Raw genomic sequence first — 19,797 nt, forward strand, 5'->3', positions numbered from 1 at the left:
ACGTTTGAAGGCCAACGACTAGGCATTCAGAAATTTGAAAGCAAAGTGGTAAGTGACTTGAGGGAGAGTTCACTCCAGGGAAAGATACAAAAGGTGGGCACAGAGAGCGAAGGGAAATCTGGGTAGAGAGCAATAAAAAAGGATATTACCGGAGAATGCCTTATCAGTGATAGTACTCATAGGGATAGACAGGGCACATGAGATGCCAATATCGAGGAGGTTGACATGCATGTGCACTGCAGGTTCAGAGTTAGGTTGGAATGAGGGCTGTAGATCCAGAGGAGATAGAACAAGAAGAGTGAAGATCATCAAAATCACCACGGATGGAAAGTTGCTCAGTGCAATGGATGAGAGTGTAGCAGAGAAGGCATCTCATTGATATTTATGTGGGTAACACAGAAAAGATATTTTAAATAAGAGGCATAAAGGATGAAACAAGGTGAAATGTTCAAATAAGGAGAGCTGCTAGAGGAAGGTGCGCTCGATTTAGATATATGAGACAAACTACCATGACAGTGTGAAAGCGGTTCATGGTATAACCAAGCAAGTGGACTTTGTTCAGGAGATGGTGTCAACGCCTCTCATCTTTGTCTCTGTTAAGGCCATAATGTCAGTGTGCATATAACATGAACGTCCATGGGTGGCAACTGCTTTATTCGCTGGCCAACTTGTATTTTGGCAGGAGACATGGAGACCAGCAGTGAAAATTAAAATACTAGCAGAGTACACAGGGTCAGAATTGGGAGAGAAGATGTGCGCTGCAGTCCAAAGATGTGCGGGTTAGGTGGATTCGCCATGCTAAATTGCCCTTAGTGTCCTAAAAAAAAATAATGTTAATCGGGGGGGGGGGGTTACTGGTATAGGGTGGATGCGTTAGGGTGATCATTGCTCGGCACAACATCGAGGGCCGAAGGGCCTGTTCTGTGCTGTACTGTTCTATGTTCTATGTTCTAAGAGATGGATAGGATGTGGGTGCAGAGGTCAAGGCAGAATGGGATGAGACAATTAGGGTTGCTGCTCATTAGGAGACAGTGACAAGTGGCTCGGCGGTCCTTTTAAAGAAAGGCAAAAGCAATAGGATTATCAGAGAGAAGTCAAGCCAGGGACAGCAGTATTAAAGTCAGAAAGACAATGAGTACTGAAGAATTGAATTTTTTGAGGGCAGATTACCTGAGCCGGGAGAAATGAAAGGAGGCATACAGTGGGAAGGGAAGAGAAAAGGAGATAAGGGAGTGTGGGGGGAAAGAAAAGTGATGGACCTCTGGCCAGAGTGCATCCAAAACATGCCTAAATGGACACAAGGAGATTAAGCAACATGAGCAGCTAGGTTACATGCTAGCTCCAATTGGAAGCTGTGCCAGTGGGGTAGTGGTGAATGGAGTGATCAGGACAGTAATAAAGCTGCAGGGATTAGTTCCATTGAACCAATTGCTTGCTCCGCAAAAGGAGGCAATGTTGCCATGTCAATATATTCTACAGATAATGCCAAGAGAAGCACAAAGGGTAGCTATGTTCTCATATAAATACATCTACATGCAAAATACTTACCCTAAAGGACAGTTCTAGATTCTCTCCTCCCCATACTTCCATCCCTGTATCATAGGTGCCCAGGTATTCAAAGTACTTCTTACTGACAGCAAACAGCCCCCCTGCCATTGTAGGTGATCTGATGAGAGATGTAGGTTTTCCATTGTAAATATTTAGTTTTGCTTAAAAACGCAGTCAACAAAAAAAAAACAAGAATGAATGCATTGACATTATTTATATTAGAAGGTTTAGAATTGAGGTTCACCTGATAATTCAGCAGATGTAGATTAATATAAGAGTCCTTTGTTGTGTGTGGAATTAGCTGATATTGACCAGTGTGGCATTTGGAGCATTTCCGGGGCCGGATGGGATTTATCCTAGGATTCTCTGGGAAGCCAGGGAAGAGATTGCTGAGCCTTTGGCTTTGATTTTTAGGTTATCATTGGCTACAGGAATAGTGCCAGAGGACTGGAGGATAGCAAATGTGGTCCCTTTGTTCAAGAAGGGGAGTAGAGATAACCCCGGTAACTATAGGCCGGTGAGCCTAACGTCTGTGGTGGGTAAAGTCTTGGAGAGGATTATAAAAGATACGATTTATAATCATCTAGATAGGAATAATATGATTAGGGACAGTCAGCATGGTTTTGTGAAGGGTAGGTCATGCCTCACAAACCTTATCGAGTTCTTTGAGAAGGTGACTGAACAGGTAGACAAGGGTAGAGCAGTTGATGTGGTGTATATGGATTTCAGTAAAGCGTTTGATAAGGTTCCCCACGGTCGGCTATTGCAGAAAATACAGAGGCTGGGGATTGTGGGTGATTTAGAGATGTGGATCAGAAATTGGCTAGTTGAAAGAAGACAGAGAGTGGTAGTTGATGGGAAATGTTCAGAATGGAGTTCAGTTACGAGTGGCATACCACAAGGATCTGTTCTGGGGCCGTTGCTGTTTGTCATTTTTATAAATGACCTAGAGGAGGGCGCAGAAGGATGGGTGAGTAAATTTGTAGACGACACTAAAGTCGGTGGAGTTGTAGACAGTGCGGAAGGATGTTGCAGGTTACAGAGTGACATAGATAAGCTGCAGAGCTGGGCTGAGAGGTGGCAAATGGAGTTTAATGTGGAGAAGTGTGAGGTGATTCACTTTGGAAAGAATAACAGGAATGCGGAATATTTGGCTAATGGTAAAATTCTTGGTAGTGTGGATGAGCAGAGGGATCTCGGTGTCCATGTACATAGATCCCTGAAAGTTGCCACCCAGGTTGATAGGGTTGTGAAGAAGGCCTATGGTGTGTTGGCCTTTATTGGTAGAGGGATTGAGTTCCGGAGCCATGAGGTCATGTTGCAGTTGTACAAAACTCTAGTACGGCCGCATTTGGAGTATTGCGTACAGTTCTGGTCGCCTCATTATAGGAAGGACGTGGAAGCTTTGGAACGGGTGCAGAGGAGATTTACCAGGATGTTGCCTGGTATGGAGGGAAAATCTTATGAGGAAAGGCTGATGGACTTGAGGTTGTTTTCGTTAGAGAGAAGAAGGTTAAGAGGTGACTTAATAGAGGCATACAAAATGATCAGAGGGTTAGATAGGGTGGACAGCGAGAGCCTTCTCCCGCGGATGGAGGTGGCTAGCACGAGGGGACATAGCCTTAAATTGAGGGGTAATAGATATAGGACAGAGGTCAGAGGTGGGTTTTTTACGCAAAGAGTGGTGAGGCCGTGGAATGCCCTACCTGCAACAGTAGTGAACTCGCCAACATTGAGGGCATTTAAAAATTTATTGGATAAGCATATGGATGATAAGGGCATAGCGTAGGTTAGATGGCCTTTAGATTTTTTCCATGTCGGTGCAACATCGAGGGCCAAAGGGCCTGTACTGTGCTGTATCGTTCTATGTTCTATGTTCTAATTTGTTTCTATTACAGAGGACCGGGGAGGAGAGAATTAACACACAGCTAGAATTCCTGCTCTCATGATTTAGTACTCATAGTGGGCGAAGACAGACACTGGCTTCAACTGGAATAAAAACAAAAATGCTGGAAATACTCAACAGGTCTGGTGTCACTGGTGGAGGGAAAAACAGAATTAATTGTTCTGATTAAAGGTCACTGATGTAAAAAGTTAATTCCATTTCACTCTCCACAGCTGTTACCAGACCCGAGTACTTCTAACTTTTCTGTTTTATTTCAGATTTCCAGCATTCACAATATTTTGCTTTTTCGGATTCAACTGTGATGTTCTTCACGGCTAAATAAGCTTGGCAACATTCACATTCTCATCTCACTTAAGAGCAGACAATGATTTATGGAATGCACTGGAGGATGAATAATACCTATGGAATTATAAACCAAAACCAGTACAGCAACAGGATCTCCATTCTTAAAACAAACCATAGATCTTACACTGAAATAAAATCTGAATAGGAGGCTTATTTCTTGCCTATGTTTTCACAACAAATTTCAATTATTAATTCCTACTGGCATATTTTGCATTATTAGTGACAGCTTCTGCACACACTGTTCCTCCAGGAGTATGATAAAATAGATTCTCTATTTCCATACAATTCCACATGCAACGTTTATAGTTTTAAGTGTCTGGTATTAATTATTTTTACTTCAAGCAATTTTTACCATAGATCAACAAGTAATAAATGGAATAAAACTAACAAACGAGTGGCATTCTATAACATAAATCTTGAATCTGCAGGATTTTCTTTTTTAAAATCACTCAGGATTACTGTATTTCCAATGCCTCAGCCCTTCTTTAATTTAAAGGAATGTTTTAAGGGTAGTACTGTATTGAATATATTGCATTAAGGTGTTGACTAACATCTAATTACCTAATTGGATCTATTCTTGATTTCCTTCTTTTCCTTTCATGCTCAGGAACACTGTGCCACTGGAATGTAAGACGCCAGTCAAATCCACCAATCATTGGTTCCCCTGTCTGCATGTAGAATGCAAAAGTATTCCAATCGATAGTGTCAATAACCGGGCATACAACGGCAGTCTCATTCTCACTAATCCTAAAAATAAAACAGAGTTCCGTAAATAATACATGGTGGCAGGCATACATTTTAACAAGTACCTACAGCATCTGATGGTCACAACAAAGTAAACCAGATATGACAATGTAGTTGTGAAGTGTGTGGTAGCAGGCTTCAAGATGGGTAGTGCATCTTACAGGCAAAGTAAGTAAGTAAAGTTGCCATAGTCCCAGATTATCATAGGCTGCTTTCCCCTCGGAGGGGAGAGCTGACTGGTGATGATTTGTGCTGGGACCACAACTTTTCACAATATACATAAATGATCTGGAAGAAAGAACTGAAGGCACTGTTGCTAAGTTTGCAGATGATACAAATATCTGTAGAGGGACAGGTAGTATTGAGGAAGCAGGCGGGCTGCAGAAGGATTCTGCAGGCTAGGAGAGTGGGCACTGAAGTGGCAAATGAAATAGAATGTGGAAAAGTGTGAGGTTATGCACTTTGGAAGGAGGAATTTAGGCATAGACTATTTTCTAAATGGGGAAATGCTCAGGAAATCAGAAGCACAAAGGGACTTGGGAGTCCTTGTTCATGATTCTCATAAGGTTAATATGCAGGTTCAGTGGGCAGTTAAGAAGGCAAATGCAATGTTAGCATTCATGTCGAGAGGGCTAGAATACAGGACCAGGGATGTACTTCGGAGGCTGTATAAAAAACTCTGGTCAGATCCCATTTGGAGTATTGTGGGCAGTTTTGGGCCCTGTATCTAAGGAAAGATGTGCTGGCCTTGGAAAGGGTCAAGAGGAGGTTCACAAGAATGATCCTGGAATGAAGAGCTTGTCGTACGAGGAACGGTTGAAGACTCTGGGTCTGTACTCTTTGGAGTTGAGAAGTATGACGGGGGGATCTTATTGAAACTTACAGGATACTGCGAGGCCTGGATAGAGTGGAGAGGATGTTTCCACTTGTAGGAAAAACTAGAACCAGAGGACTCCATCTCAGACTAAAGGGACGATCCTTTAAAACTGAGATGAGGAGCAATTTCTTCAGCCAGAGTGGTGAATATCTTTACCGCAGAAGGCTGGAGAGGCCAAATCATTGAGTGTCTTTAAGACAGAGTAGATAGGTTCTTGATTAATAAGGGGATCAGGGGTTATGGGGAGAAGGCAGGAGAATGGGGATGAGAAAATATAAACCATGATTAAATGGCGGAGCAGACTCGATGGGCCGAGTGGCCTAATTCTGCTCCTATGTCTTATGGTCTTACGATTTAACCCGAGGATCACTACACTTCAGGTGAGGGGCAAGGTTGAGAACGCGGCACCTTTATGAACAACCTCAGCCAGGAATTGAACCCACGCTGTTGGCCTAGCTTTGCATGATGAACCAGCTGACCAGCCAGCTGAGCTAAACCGACCCCCTTACAGGCAATAGACCAGTGGATTGAGACAACTTCACAACTCTCATGATTGGCAGCATTGCTGTACAGCCAGCATTTTAAACTTATACGGGTGGAGAGTATTACAATCCCAGACCAGATCCCAACAGTGTCTAGGATACTGGACAGAAACCCTAATATTTTATTTTAATTTTGTAAGACTGTGAGTAAAGGAGAACTCTCTCCAAGAGTAATTTTATGCAAAATAGGTATATGGAATATTATAAAACAAACTTTATTACCAACACAGTATTAAAATATATATTTTTAAAATACATTTAGAGTACCAATTCTTTTTTTTTCTCCAATTAAGGGGCAATTTCAGCATGGCCTGCACATCCTTTCGGGTTGTGGGGTCTAGACCTACACAGACACAGGAGAATGTGCAAACTCCACACAGGCAGTGACCCGGGGCTGGGATCGAACATGGGTCCTTCGTGCCGTGGGAATATTAAAGTATCTTTATCATCACACAAGAAAAATAGCTTATAATTACCCCTTGAACAACGTTAATCAATACAGTGACACAACTTTGAACTGCTACCTTTATTTCCACTCAAACAACAAAATCTCAGCTCTCAATCCGCTTCAAATACAGTAAACACTCAGGAATATGTGGGTGTCCTTGTGCATGAATCGCAAGACGTTGGTTTGCAGATACAGCAAGTAATTAAGAAGGCAAATCGATGGACCCCGATTTATAACAATCATCGGTTTGTGCCAGGTAGGCTGGATGCTGTATTCCGGAGATGGCAAAGGGCAGGAATTAGAAGGATGGGGGATCTATTATAAATGGGAGCTTTCCCAGCTTGAAAGCCTTGGAGGATAAATTTGAATTGCCCGAAGCTTAGAGGGTTTTGGCAGGGCTTTGCTAAGGCAATGCCCACTGTACTAAAAACACGGGGGTGCCAAGTGCGGAGGTAGCGATCTTAGGAGTGTCGGAAGAGCCGGGAGTTCAGGGGGCGAAAGAGGCTGACGTCTTGGCCTTTGCCCCGCTGGTAGCCCCCGAGTGTAGAGACCTGGGTTAGTGACATGGCTGGGTTTCTCAGTCTCAAGAAGATAAAGTTTGCCTTAAGAGGGTCAATGGTCGGGTTCACCCAGAGGTGGCAACCGTTCGTCGACTTTCTCAGGGAAAATTAAAATGTCAGCAGAAGCAGTATTCCAGGGTTTGGGGGGGTGGTTGTTGTTTTATGGTTGGGGTGTGTGAGTGAAGATTGGGTTGGGGGTGGTAATGTTTATTATACCATGTTTATGTCATTGTTATTGTTATTATTATAAAAAATTTCAAATACCTTAATAAAAAAAAATTTTTTTTAAAAAAAGGCAAATTGAATTTGTTTCTTCATTGCTAGAGGTTGGATTTTACAAGCAGGGAGGTTATTTTGCAGCTGTATAGGGTACCAGTGAGGCCACACCTGGAGTACTGTGTACAGTTTTGGTCCCCTTACTTGAGAAAGGATGTATTGGCACTGGAGGGGTTCCAGAGGATATTCCCTAGTTTGATTTCGGAGTTGAGAAGATTAGCTTATAAGGAGAGCTCAAGTAGGCTGAGACTATACTCATTGAATTCTGAAGAATGCGGGGGGATTTTAGAGAAATATAAAAAATTATGAAGGGAACAGACAGGATAGAAGCAGGAAAGTTGTTTCCACTGGCAGGTGGAACTAGAAATAGGGGGCATAGCATCAAAATAAAGGAAAGTAGTTTTAGGTCTGCGTTGAGGAGGAACTTCTTCATCCAAAGGGTCATGGTTCTGTGGAATTCCCTGCCCAGTGAAGCAGTTGAAGCTCCGTCGTTAAATGTTTTCAAGGCAAAGGTGGAAAATTTTTGAACAGTAAAGGAATAAAAGGTCATGGTGAGCTGGCAGGTAAGTGGAGCTGAGTCCTCAAAAAACAAAATCAGCCATGATCTTATTGAATAGCGGAGCAGGCTCAAGTGGCCAGATGGTCTACTTCTGCTCCTAGTTCTTATGCTATATCTGGATACTCTACTTTGAGACTGTTGTAAGAGGTAGACATGAAACTTGTCAGGAAGTCTGGCTGGATTTCTTCAGAAGCTGCTTCTCAGCTTGTTTCACTATACCTTGCAGTCGCACAATTCTGAACTGCTTGGAAAGAAACTGCGATCCATCTACTGACATATCTTTAATTGAACTGCAGTGGGAGCAGTCGCTTGACTTCTGCTCGCATCCTAATCTAAATCTCAACAAAACTGCTTTTCTGCAAAATGCCTGATACCTTAGCTCCTCCCATTAATTACATCATCTTACCAATCTGAAACACATTGGCACGATGTAACACGATGTAACGGCCTCATGTAACAGGCTGGTTTAGTACAGGGCTAAATCGCTGGCTTTTAAAGCAAACCAAGGCAGGCCAGCAGCACGGTTCAATTCCCGTACCAGCCTCCCCGAACAGGCGCCGGAATGTGGCGACTAGGGGCTTTTCGCAGTAACTTCATTTGAAGTCTACTTATGACTATAAGCGATTTTCTTTTATTTCATTCATCGCGGCGAACTTGGGATGCGACAAGGCCAGTGCGAAGCTCGGTACGCCTCGCGAGATCAAACGAGAGCTTGTGAGGCATCATAACCTGGTGTCCGCCCACAATGAGGTATCCATATTTGAATACAAGTTAAGCTAAGTATGTCCGCAGTGGCACTGCCAGCCTGGCACCCTGGCAATGCCAGGATGCCCAGGTGGTACTGCAAAGCTGGCAGGGGCACTTCCACAATGCCAGGCTGGCAATGCAAAGGTGGCATCATACCCATGCCAGGGATCAGGCCTGGGGATGCCCTGCCCTTATGAGGTGGTCAAGGACCCCTTAATTAGTAGAATGGAGCTTTAGGGGATCCGGAGTCCAAGATGAGGGGCCCAGAGATCGGTGAGCCATTTAAAAGTGGTGCCCCGATCCTGCCTTGTACTGGCAAGCTAAGCCCATTAGTGAAGAAAATGAGCCTAAGTGCGGCCTCAATGGGGCATTCCTCGCCGAGACCCAGAATTGAAGCAGTTTCCCTTTTAATAGTGGGGTCATTCTTGGCACTGCAAGCGCCGGGAAACACTCGGCCTATGTGTCCAAAACAGGACTCGGTTTCATTTCTGTTAAGTCGCACCTAATGTATCTAATTAACTCCACAGGGAACCCCATTTAATCCAAACAAAACTCTTATTAGTCCAAGCTTTTCCGATACCTTAATTGCACCTCTGGCTCCCAAAACCTTTCATACCAGGATTCTTTAAAAACACTACTGCAGCGGTCATACCGGGTGTTTAACCCTTACTGCACTATATCTGAAATTCCTACATTTATCACACAGGGCAGGAAAGCCATACATGGAGGAGAAGGAAATGACACAATGATCCAGAACATTTTGTGAAAATTCGGCGAGGCGGACTCTTGTTGACATTTACCAAATTACATTGAAGCAAAGATATACATAATCTTACCTGGCTAACATTGGCTCCAGCCATCCGGGGACACACTCGCAATGACAATCCAGAAATGTGAGCACATCGCCAGTAGAAAAGGTTGCACCAATCAAACGAGCACGTACTAGTCCCTCCCTCTTTTTGGTTCGAATAAGACGCACTCGCTGAAGGTTACTGATATACTGCTCCAGTTGGGACTTCAGATAAACTAAAATATTCAATGATTAACGGCATTATCTAGTTTGCATTGATTACTTTCAGGCCAGTGTAGAGCAAAATGCTGCAACAGTCAACACTTTTTCTATACACAAATATTAATAACTAGGGCATTGGTTTTACACAAATAACATGAACAAAAATAGCTAACTATGAGATGTTATTACATTATTAGGCTTTGTTATGAGAATGACCATAAAAAAACTTAAACTTAAGCACCATTTAGACAGCTGGGTGGTTCTACAAAATATTTTGTAATTATGATGTGGCAAGGTCTGCAATTATTGCAAATCAATAATAGCCCTTAGGCAGGTGGTGATGAGCCGCCTTCTTGAACCATTGCATTTGAACACCTACAGTGTTGCTATGTAGGGAGTTCTAGGATTTTGACTCAGTGACAATGAAGAAATATCCAGATATTTCCAAGTCAGGATGGTACATAACAACAGATAACTCGTAGATGGTATTCCAAAGCATTTTCTCTTCTAGCTGGGACAGGTCAAGGGTTTTGAAGATACTGTTCAACTGTAGTACATCTTATAAATGGTAAACAATCCAGTTGTGAGGCAAAGGGATATCAACTTCGCTGGCAAGACCAGCATTCATTGCCTGCCCTTAACTGTCCTTCAGCAAATGGTGTTGACCCTTCTTCGACCACTGCAGCCCATGTGGTGTAGGTACTCCCACAGTGTAGATGGGGAGGGAGTTCCAGGGCTGTTCCACAGTGAGAGTGAAGGAACTGCACTCCAAGTCAGGGTGGTATATGGCTTGAAGGGGAACTTTCAGGTGATGGTGTTTCCATAAATCTGCTGCCCTTGGTCTTCTAGGTGTTACAGATAATAGATATGGAAGGTGCTATTGAAGGATCCTTAGCGAGTATCTGCATTGAATCGTATAGATGGTACATACCATGACCAAAGTGCGTTTGTGGCGGAGGGAATGAATGTTTAAGGTAGTGGAGGGTGTTGATCAAATGGGCTGTTTTATCTTGGATGTGTCAAGCTTGTTAAGTGTTATTGGAACCACACTCATCCAAGTGGAGAACATTTCATTATGCTCTGGACTTATGCCTTTTATGATAGGTTTGTGGAGTCAGGAATTGGGTTAATTGCTGCAGAAGTCTCAGCCTGTAAGTACTACGTTTCTAGTCAATGATCACCCCAGAATGTTATTGATGAGGGACAGTAATGCCAAGACGAGAGATGGTTAGATTCTCTTTTGTTTGAGGGGGCCATTGGTGAAACAACTGCAGGTGGTTTGAGGTTTTGGACACTACCCTGAGGAATATCTGCAGTAATGTTCTGGGACTAAGATGAATGGGCTCCAACAACCACAATCATTTTTCTTTGTGCACATTATGACTCCAACCAGTGTAAAGTGTTCCTGGTACCCAGTGATTTCAATTGGGCTACTTGATGCCACAAATGTCAAACATTGCTTTGATCACTAAGGTATTCACTCCCGCCTCACCTTAGGAATTCAGTTGCTTTGTCCATGTTTGGATCAATGTTTAATGATGTCAAGAGTCAAGTAGCCCTGTCAGACCTAAACCGAGCACTGGTGAGCAGGCTTTTGCTGAGTAAGTGTCACTGTGACAACAGCTGCCAGCACTTTACTGATGATCAAGAACAGACCGGTGTGGCAGTATTTGTCCTCCAATTCTCGGCAACTTTCAACATTGCCAGCTAGATGCAAGGATTGCAGCTGCACTGGAAGAGTTTAACTAATGGCATGGCTAGAGTCATTGAGTTATAACAATACAGAAGGCGGCCTTTTGGCCCATCAAATCCATGTTAGCTCTCTGGAGAGAAATCCAGTCAGTCCCATTCCCCTGCTTGCCCTGAAAGTTTACTTTCCTCAAGTTCCCATTCAACTTTCTTTTGAAATAATTGATTGTCCCTGTTTCCGCTATCCTCGTGGGCAGCAAGTTACAAGTCATTGCCACACACTGAATAAAAACATCATCTTTTGTATTGCTCACTCATGAATCTGTTTCCGTAAACTCTTTGGTGGGGATGTACATTACTGAGGAATGAACTTCTGGACCCTTATAATATCCAGAATATTATAATCTGTCTGAAACTTGTTAAAAGGTTATCTGGAGAATGGTGCTACACTCAGCGGGCTACTTTCCTTTGTGGGGAGGGGGAGAGGGAGAGAGAGAGAGAGAGAGAGAGAGAGTGAGAGCATCTTTGAGATCAGTCTTTCTCAACCTGAAGTTGAGAGGAATCATCGGAGAGGTGCACCTGAACCAGATTGTCCAAAAAAAAAGAGGCTAGAATTATAATCCACCATACCGTGTGGTAGCAATATTGGTCTGAATATATTGCAAAGACATAAATACACTAAACATAATTAATGTCCTTACTTCGATCACTGTAGTCATCGACAAGAATGAGTTCTTTAAGGAGAACAGCAGGAGAGGTTTCCAACACACTGTGAATTGTGCGGAGAAGCGTAGACCAGGCCTCATTATAAAATGCAATAACAACAGAAGTGGTAGGAAGTTTCCTATAATTGAACTGTTTAGCCCTGCACCTGAAATGAAGCAGAATTTCAAATGGTCATGAAAATCGGCTCACAAGGCCAAGCAAGCATCATTTTAGTTTTGATTCACGGAATACTTTCACTAACTATTTAAATTAAGTAAGAAGTCTTACAACACCAGGTTAAAGTCCAACAGGTTTGTTTCAAATCACTAGCTTTCGGAGCACTGCTCCTTCCTCAGGTGAATGGAGAGATATTGTCTTGCATCTTTGACTTTGTCCATATAAATGTTTCTGGAACCTACCTCTCCACTCACCTGAGGAAGGAGCAGTGCTCCGAAAGCTAGTTATTTGAAAAAAACCTGCTGGACTTTAAACTGGTGTTGTAAAACTTCTTACTGTGCTCATCCCAGTCCAACGCCGGCATCTCCACATCATATTTAAATTAAAGTATTCAAAAACAGAAAATGATGGGCAATCTCAGCAGGACTGACGGCACCTGTGGAGAGAACACAGAGCCAATATTTTGAGTCCGGATGACTCTTGTCAAAGATGGGATTGCTGAGATGGTCCAGCATTTTGTGTTTTTCTTTCAGGTTCCAGGACAATAGTATTATTGTGCTAACAGGAAGCCAGAAATCTCCTAATTTGTAAACAGTGACCAATTTTGCAGTAATAACAATCAAGAATTAAAAAACATGAGCATTTTAATCTTGAACATCAAGCATGACAACAGTAGAGAAAAGAGCTGAAGTAGGGAAAGGGATTAAATAACTAAATAATACCCACAGCTGTATTTGTATTACAGTACACTGCAACACAGAATGCAATAAAATCAGGTTCATGACAGCAAGTCTTCACACATAACACTCTCATCTCAAACATATATTGAAGCGGAGATACTTATCCACAAGAAAGAAGATAAATGAATAAAGGAAATTGACAGAGGCCATTACATCAGATGCCACTGACTGCTCTTGTATGTTTCCTTGCGATACATTACTGAGCAATATTAGGATTAAATTGTTGACCTGTCTGCTTGCTCAGGGAATGGTGAAAAGTAAAAGGAAACCAAGTAGAAAAATATTTTCAAACCATACATAAAATATTAACAATAAGCCATATTAGATAAGAAATCTATCTGATTTAATTTAATAATCTTTATTGTCACAAGTAACACTGCATTTAAGTTACTGTGAAAAGCCCCATTCGCCACATTCTGGCGCCTGTTCAGGTACACAGAGGGAGAATTCAGAATGTCCAATTCACCTCACAAGCGCAACTTTCGGGACTTGTGGGAGGAAACCAGAGCACCCGGAGGAAATCCACACAGACACAGGGAGAGTATGCAGACTCCGCACAGACAGTGACCCAAGCCAGTGGTCTTTCAAACTAGGATTTATATTAAAAACATGACTGCTGCAGTCACACACTAACTCAGGCTTTTAACTCTTACTGCACCAAATACCTATAAATTCCGACATTCATTGCACAATAAAGTTAATCCAATTTTAATAGCTGAATTTTTAATATTAATCTAAACATTCGAGCACAAAGAGCATATTTTATTCTTATGTCTTTAGGTTATCAACTTGTAACCTCAAATAAATCTAATTTTCCCAAGAAAAAGATGGAATGCACTCTGAAACAAATTCCAGGAATAAATTCTAGGATAGAAGGATTTAGCAAGATTTTTGACATTAGGCAGACTAGTCAGAAAATTAAAACCCATGAGATCCAAGGGCAAGTGGCAAGTTGGATCTAAAACTGGCTCAGTGGCAGGCAGGAAAGGGTAATGGCCAACGGGTACGTTTGTGACTGGAAGGCTGCTTCCAGTGGGTGTTCACAGAGCTCAGTGCTTGGTCACTTGCTTTTCATGGTTTATATCAATTATCAAACTTAAATATGAAGAGCACAATGAGGAAGTTTGCAGATCATAGAAAATGTTGGTTGTGTGATTGACACAAAGCTGCACAAATGTGACAAATGGAATTCAATGCAGCTAAAGTAAGAGGTAATGCAATTTGGGAGGCAAATAAGGCAAGGAAATACACTATAAATGGGAAGATAGTGAAGTGTAGGAAAACAGAGGGGACATGGAGTGCATGTCCACAGATTACTGAAGGTCACATGCAAAGTACATAAAATGCTTAATAAGACGAGCAGGACACTTTCCTTTATTATCCAAAACAAAAAATACAACAACAAGGAGGTTATGTTAGAACTACATAAAGCACTCTTTAGGCCATAGGTAGAGCATGACGTGCAGTTTTAATCATCGCAATACAAGAACGTGACCAGACTTGAGAGGGTTCATAGGAATTCTAGTAATCTGTTAAAACAAAGAACATGCAGTGCAGAAGGAGGCCATTCGGCCCATCGAGTCGGCACCGACCCATTTAATCCCTCACTTCCACCCTATCCCCATAAACCAATAACCCCTCCTAACCTTTTTGAACACTAAGGGCAATTTAGCATGGGCAATCCAGCTAAACTGCACGTCTTTGGACTGTGGGAGGAAACCGGAGCAGCCGAACCATAACCCTTAATCTCTTTATTCTTCAAAAAATTATCTATCCTTATCTTAAAAACATTTAATGAAGGAGCCTCAACTGCTTCACTGGGCAAGGAATTCCATAGATTCACAACCCTTTGGGTGAAGACATTCCTTCTAAACTCAGTCCTAAATCTACTTCTGCTTATTTTGAGGCTATGCCCCCTAGTTCGGCTTTCACCCGCCAGTAGAAACAACCTGCCCGCATCTATCCTGTCTATTTCCTTCATAATTTTATGTTTCTATAAGATCCCCCCTCATCCTTCTAAATTCCACGAGTACAATCTCAGTCTAATCAACCTCTCCTCGTAATCGAACCCCTTCAGCTCTGGGATTAACCTAGTGAATCTCCTCTGCCCACCCTCCAGCGCTAGTTTCTCAGGTAAGACCAAAACTGAACACAATACTCCAGGTGTGGCCTCACTAACACCTTATACAATTGCAGCATAACCTCCCTCGTCTTAAACTCCATCCCTCTAGCAATGAAGGACAAAATTCCATTTGCCTTCTTAATCACCTGTTGCACATGTAAACCAACTTTCTGTGACTCATGCACGAGCACATCCAGGTCTTTCTGCACAGCAGCATGTTTAAATATTTTATCATTTAAATAATAATCCCTTTTGCTGTTATTCCTACCAAAATGGATAACCTCACATTTGTCAACATTGTATTCCATCGGACAGCCTTCTTTGAGGCTATGTCCAAAGTGGTGGGGGTGAGGGTGGAGCCATGCCCGATAGTGGCGGTCTTCGGGGTTTCAGACCAGCCAGATCTATTCCTGGGGAGGAGGGCGGACGCCCTTGCCTTTGCCTCCCCGATCGCCCACCGTAGAATCCTGTTTGGCTGGCGGTCAGCAGCACCGCCCAGAGCTGCAGACTGGCTGTCCGACCTCTCGGAATCTCTCCAAATGGAGAAAATCAAATTCGCCATCCGAGGGTCGGACGACGGCTTCCACAGAACGTGGGAGCCATTCATGCAATTGTTCCGGGACCTGTTTGTGGCCAACGTACAAGAGGAAGAATAGTCGGGGGAAGGTAGCCGGCGGGGAGGGGGGGGGGGGGGGGGGGGGGGGGCTACGGGCTCGTTACGGGGGTTTGATGGCTAGCTAAGGCCCAAAACCAAACTAAATAAATGCCAATAAACATGTTGGGGAATGTAAAATATGTATGCCGCCGAAAAGGGGGAGGCCACAGTTATTACTACGAAGATGCTCACCTGTAAATATATATGTTAATTTTGGCGTATTCTTTTTTTTTTCTCTCTCTCTAACAATTTGTAATTTGTTCAATATAAAACATGAAGACTGAATAAAAAACATTTATTAAAAAAAAACATTGTATTCCATCTGTCAGACCCTAGCCCATTCACTTAACCTATCCAAATCCCTCTGCAGACTTCCAGTATCCTCTGCACTTTTTGCTTTACCACTCATCTTAGTGTCGTCCGCAAACTTGGACACATTGCACTTGGTCCCCAACCCCAAATCATCTATGTAAATTGTGAACAATTGTGGGCCCAACACTGATCCCTGAGAGACACCACTAGCTACTGATTGCCAACCAGAGAAACACCCATTAATCCCCACTCTTTGCTTTCTATTAATTAACCAATCCTCTATCCATGCTACTACTTTACCCTTAATGCCATGCATCTTTATCTTATGCAGCAACCTTTTGTATGGCACCTTGTCAAAGGCTTTCTGGAAATCTAGATATACCACATCCAATGGCTCCCCATTACCTACCGCTCTGGTAATGTCCTCAAAAAATTCCACTAAATTAGTTTGGCACGACCTGCCCTTTATGAACCCATGCTGCGTCTGCCCAATGGGACAATTTCCATCCAGATGCCTCGCTATTTCTTCCTTGATGATAGATTCCAGCATCTTCCCTACTACCGAAGTTAAGCTCACTGGCCTATAATTACCCGCTTTCTGCCTACCTCCTTTTTTTAAACAGTGGTGTCACGTTTGCTAATTTCCAATCCGCCGGGACTACCCCAGAGTCTAGTGAATTTTGGTAAATTATCACTAGTGCATTTGCAATTTCCCAAGCCATCTCTTTTAGCACTCTGGGATGCATTCCATCAGGGCCAGGCCCATTAGCTTGCCCATCACCACCTCCTTAGTGATAACAATCATCTCAAGGTCCTCACCTGACATAGCCTAATTTCTATCAGCCACTGGCATGTTATTTGTGTCTTCCACTGTGAGGACCGACCCAAAAAACCTCTTCAGTTCCTCAGCCATTTCCTCATCTCCCATTATTAAATCTCCCTTCTCAGCCTCTAAAGGACCAATATTTACCTTAGCCACTCTTTTTTGGCTTATATATTTGTAAAAACTTTTACTATCTGTTTTTATATTCTGAGCAAGTTTACTCTCATAATCGATCTTACTCTTCTTTATAGCTTTTTTAGTAGCTTTCTGTTGCCCCCTAAAGATTTCCCAGTCCTCTAATCTCCCAGCAATCTTTGCCACTTTGTATGCTTTTTCCTTCAATTTGATACTCTCCCTTATTTCCTTAGATATCCATGGTTGATTTTCCCACTTTCTACAGTCCTTCCTTTTTGTTGGTATAAACCTTAGCTGAGCACTGTGAAAAGTCGCTTGGAAGGTTCTCCACTGTTCCTCAACTGTTTCACCATAAAGTCGTTGCTCCCAGTCTACCTTAGCTAGCTCTTCTCTCATCCCATTGTAATCTCCTTTGTTTAAGCACAAAACACGAGTATTTGATTTTACCTTCTCACCCTCCATCTGTATTTTAAATTCCACCATATTGTGATCGCTCCTTCTGAGAGGATCCCTAACTATGAGATCATTAATCAATCCTGTCTCATTACACAGGACCAGATCTAGGACCGCTTGTTCCCTCGTAGGTTCCATTACACACTGTTCTAGGAAACTATCGCGGATACATTCTATAATCTCCTCCTCAAGGCTGCCTTGACCGACCTGATTAAACCAATCGACATGTAGATTAAAATCCCCCATGATAACTGCTGTACCATTTCTACAAGCATCAGTTATTTCTTTGTTTATTGCCTGCCCCACCATAATGTTACTATTTGGTGGTCTATAGACTACCCCTATCAATGACTTTTTCGCCTTACTATTCCTGATTTCCACCCAAATGGATTCAACCTTATCCTCCATAGCACCGATGTCATCCCTTACTATTGCCCGGATGTTATCCTTAAATAACAGAGCTGCACCATCTCCCTTACCATCCACTCTGTCCTTCCGAATAGTTTGATACCCTTGGATATTTAACTCCCAGTCGTGACCAACCTTTAACCATGTTTCAGTAATGGCCACTAAATCATCGTCATTCACGATGATTTGCACCATCAACTCATTTACCTTATTCCAGATACTATGAGCATCCAGGTAAAGTACACTTATGTTGGCTTTTATACCTCTATTTTGTATCTTAACACCTCGATCAATAACCTCTCCTAAGTTATATTTCCTCTCAACTTTTCTCCTAATTTTCCTTGTCGTTGAACCCCTATCTTCATGTAACAACCTGCTGCGTCGCTTACCATTTATGTTTTTAGTTCCCATTTTCTTCCTTTTTGTATTACTGGGCTTATTCACTGAGCTCCCCTCAGTCACTGTACCTTGTACTGTCGCCCTTTTTGAGTTTTGACTATGGCTCCTCTGCCTTACACTTTCCCCCTTACTGCCTTTTGTTTCTGACCATGTTTTACTACCTTCCGACTTCCTGCATTGGTTCCCATCCCCCTGCCACATTAGGGGGGGATGGGAACCAATGCAGGAAGTTGGAAGGTGCAGCCACCTGGGTTGGCCACTTCCCCACACAAAATGGAAGAACGCAAAGGTTGCAGGGAAAACTGGACAATTATAAAGAGACAAGCAGTTTGCAGAAGTTCATGTGTATTCTGTCTGCAAAGGAAGCAGACAGCACCGAAACCAGCAGTTTGCATATTAATGAGTGATCCCCGGGAACAATGGATACAACGATTAGCTACATTTGGGACATTCTACAGCAGGTCAGACTTCTCGGGCGCCAACAGGAGTCTGAAACAAAGGAGACAAACAAGCCAGAGAGAACCGCCCAGTGATCGAGAAACGGCCCCAGTATTGGGGAATTCAAACCAATCGATTGGTATGGGATCTAATCGATTGGAAGTAAGCTCGGGGTCCGCCCAAAAGGGCGCGAAGCCCCTGGGACCTATAAAAGACAGGTCCCAAGTTCAGTTCACTCTCTTAGCCAGCCCTCCCAGCAGAACACCTTTGCTGCAGCTCTCTAAGAACTTGACCGTGAGAAGGAGAGGCCTGGCCAACAGCTACACCGACAAGTAAGTGTCAACCAACGCACGCTACGAGAATAGACACTCCTGACCCCTTAGCCCATACCAACTTGGAAGCCTGCAGTCTCAGGACAGAACACGAGGTCATTGTTCCCTGATCCAGCGAGTTCCCTTATTGAAGATAGGTATTGGCTTATAGTGGTAGGAATAGTTTAGTCCGTTAGTATTAGTTGCATGAGTATCGATTTACTGTGTAAATAATAAACGTGTTTGATTGAACCTTACTAACTGGTGTATTGAGTCATTGATCTGAACTTGAACTTGAACCTCGTGGTGGTATCATAAGGATACCTGGTGACTCTAGAGCTAAGGAATAAAACAGAGCCAATTGAGTGTAAAGCGCACTCACCAGAACGAACAACAAAGGTATAAAACAAGATACGCTAGATAGTTTGGATAGGAAGGACCTATTTCCATAGCAGAAGGTCAATAACCAGGGGATACCAATCTCAAGTTATTGCAAGAAGGATAAAAGGGGAGTTCAGGGAAAACCAGGGAAGGCAAGGGTTGGAATTTACTGCCCGAAATGATGCTAGTGGTAGAAACCCTCATCACATTTTTAAAATGCTCCTATGGCCACTTGAAGTGCCATAAGCTACAGGATTGGCAACCATGAGCTGGAAGTGGAATTTAGGATGGAAAGCTCTTCATTGATTGCCACTGACATAATGGGCCGAATGCCCCCACCATGTGCCATAAATTCTCTACCCAACTAAACTCTCCACAACTCTTGCAGACTTCTTTGAGCCAGCAGCTGAGATTAGGAATTCAGCAGAGTGGAAGGAAGTCAGAGGTCCACCTTTCCATTATCTAGTTATCCAACACAATGTCTC

At 42.9% G+C, this 19,797-nt stretch overlaps 1 protein-coding gene across 2 annotated transcripts in view; it reads right to left on the reverse strand.

The window, feature by feature from the left end:
- Positions 1-19,797, reverse strand: part of poc1bl (POC1 centriolar protein homolog B (Chlamydomonas), like) — a 94,443-nt gene that overhangs the window by 46,017 nt on the left and 28,629 nt on the right. For both annotated transcript variants that reach the window (XM_038797585.1, XM_038797586.1), the window contains exons 3-6: positions 11,955-12,124; positions 9,389-9,578; positions 4,361-4,546; positions 1,549-1,666 (exon numbers count right to left, since the gene is read on the reverse strand). In XM_038797585.1, the coding sequence (XP_038653513.1) occupies positions 1,549-1,666; positions 4,361-4,546; positions 9,389-9,578; positions 11,955-12,124 (664 nt within the window). The remainder of the gene's footprint in view (positions 1-1,548; positions 1,667-4,360; positions 4,547-9,388; positions 9,579-11,954; positions 12,125-19,797) is intronic.

The sequence above is a fragment of the Scyliorhinus canicula genome, chromosome 5, assembly GCF_902713615.1.
Source record: "Scyliorhinus canicula chromosome 5, sScyCan1.1, whole genome shotgun sequence".
NCBI classification, from domain to species: Eukaryota; Metazoa; Chordata; class Chondrichthyes; order Carcharhiniformes; family Scyliorhinidae; genus Scyliorhinus; species Scyliorhinus canicula.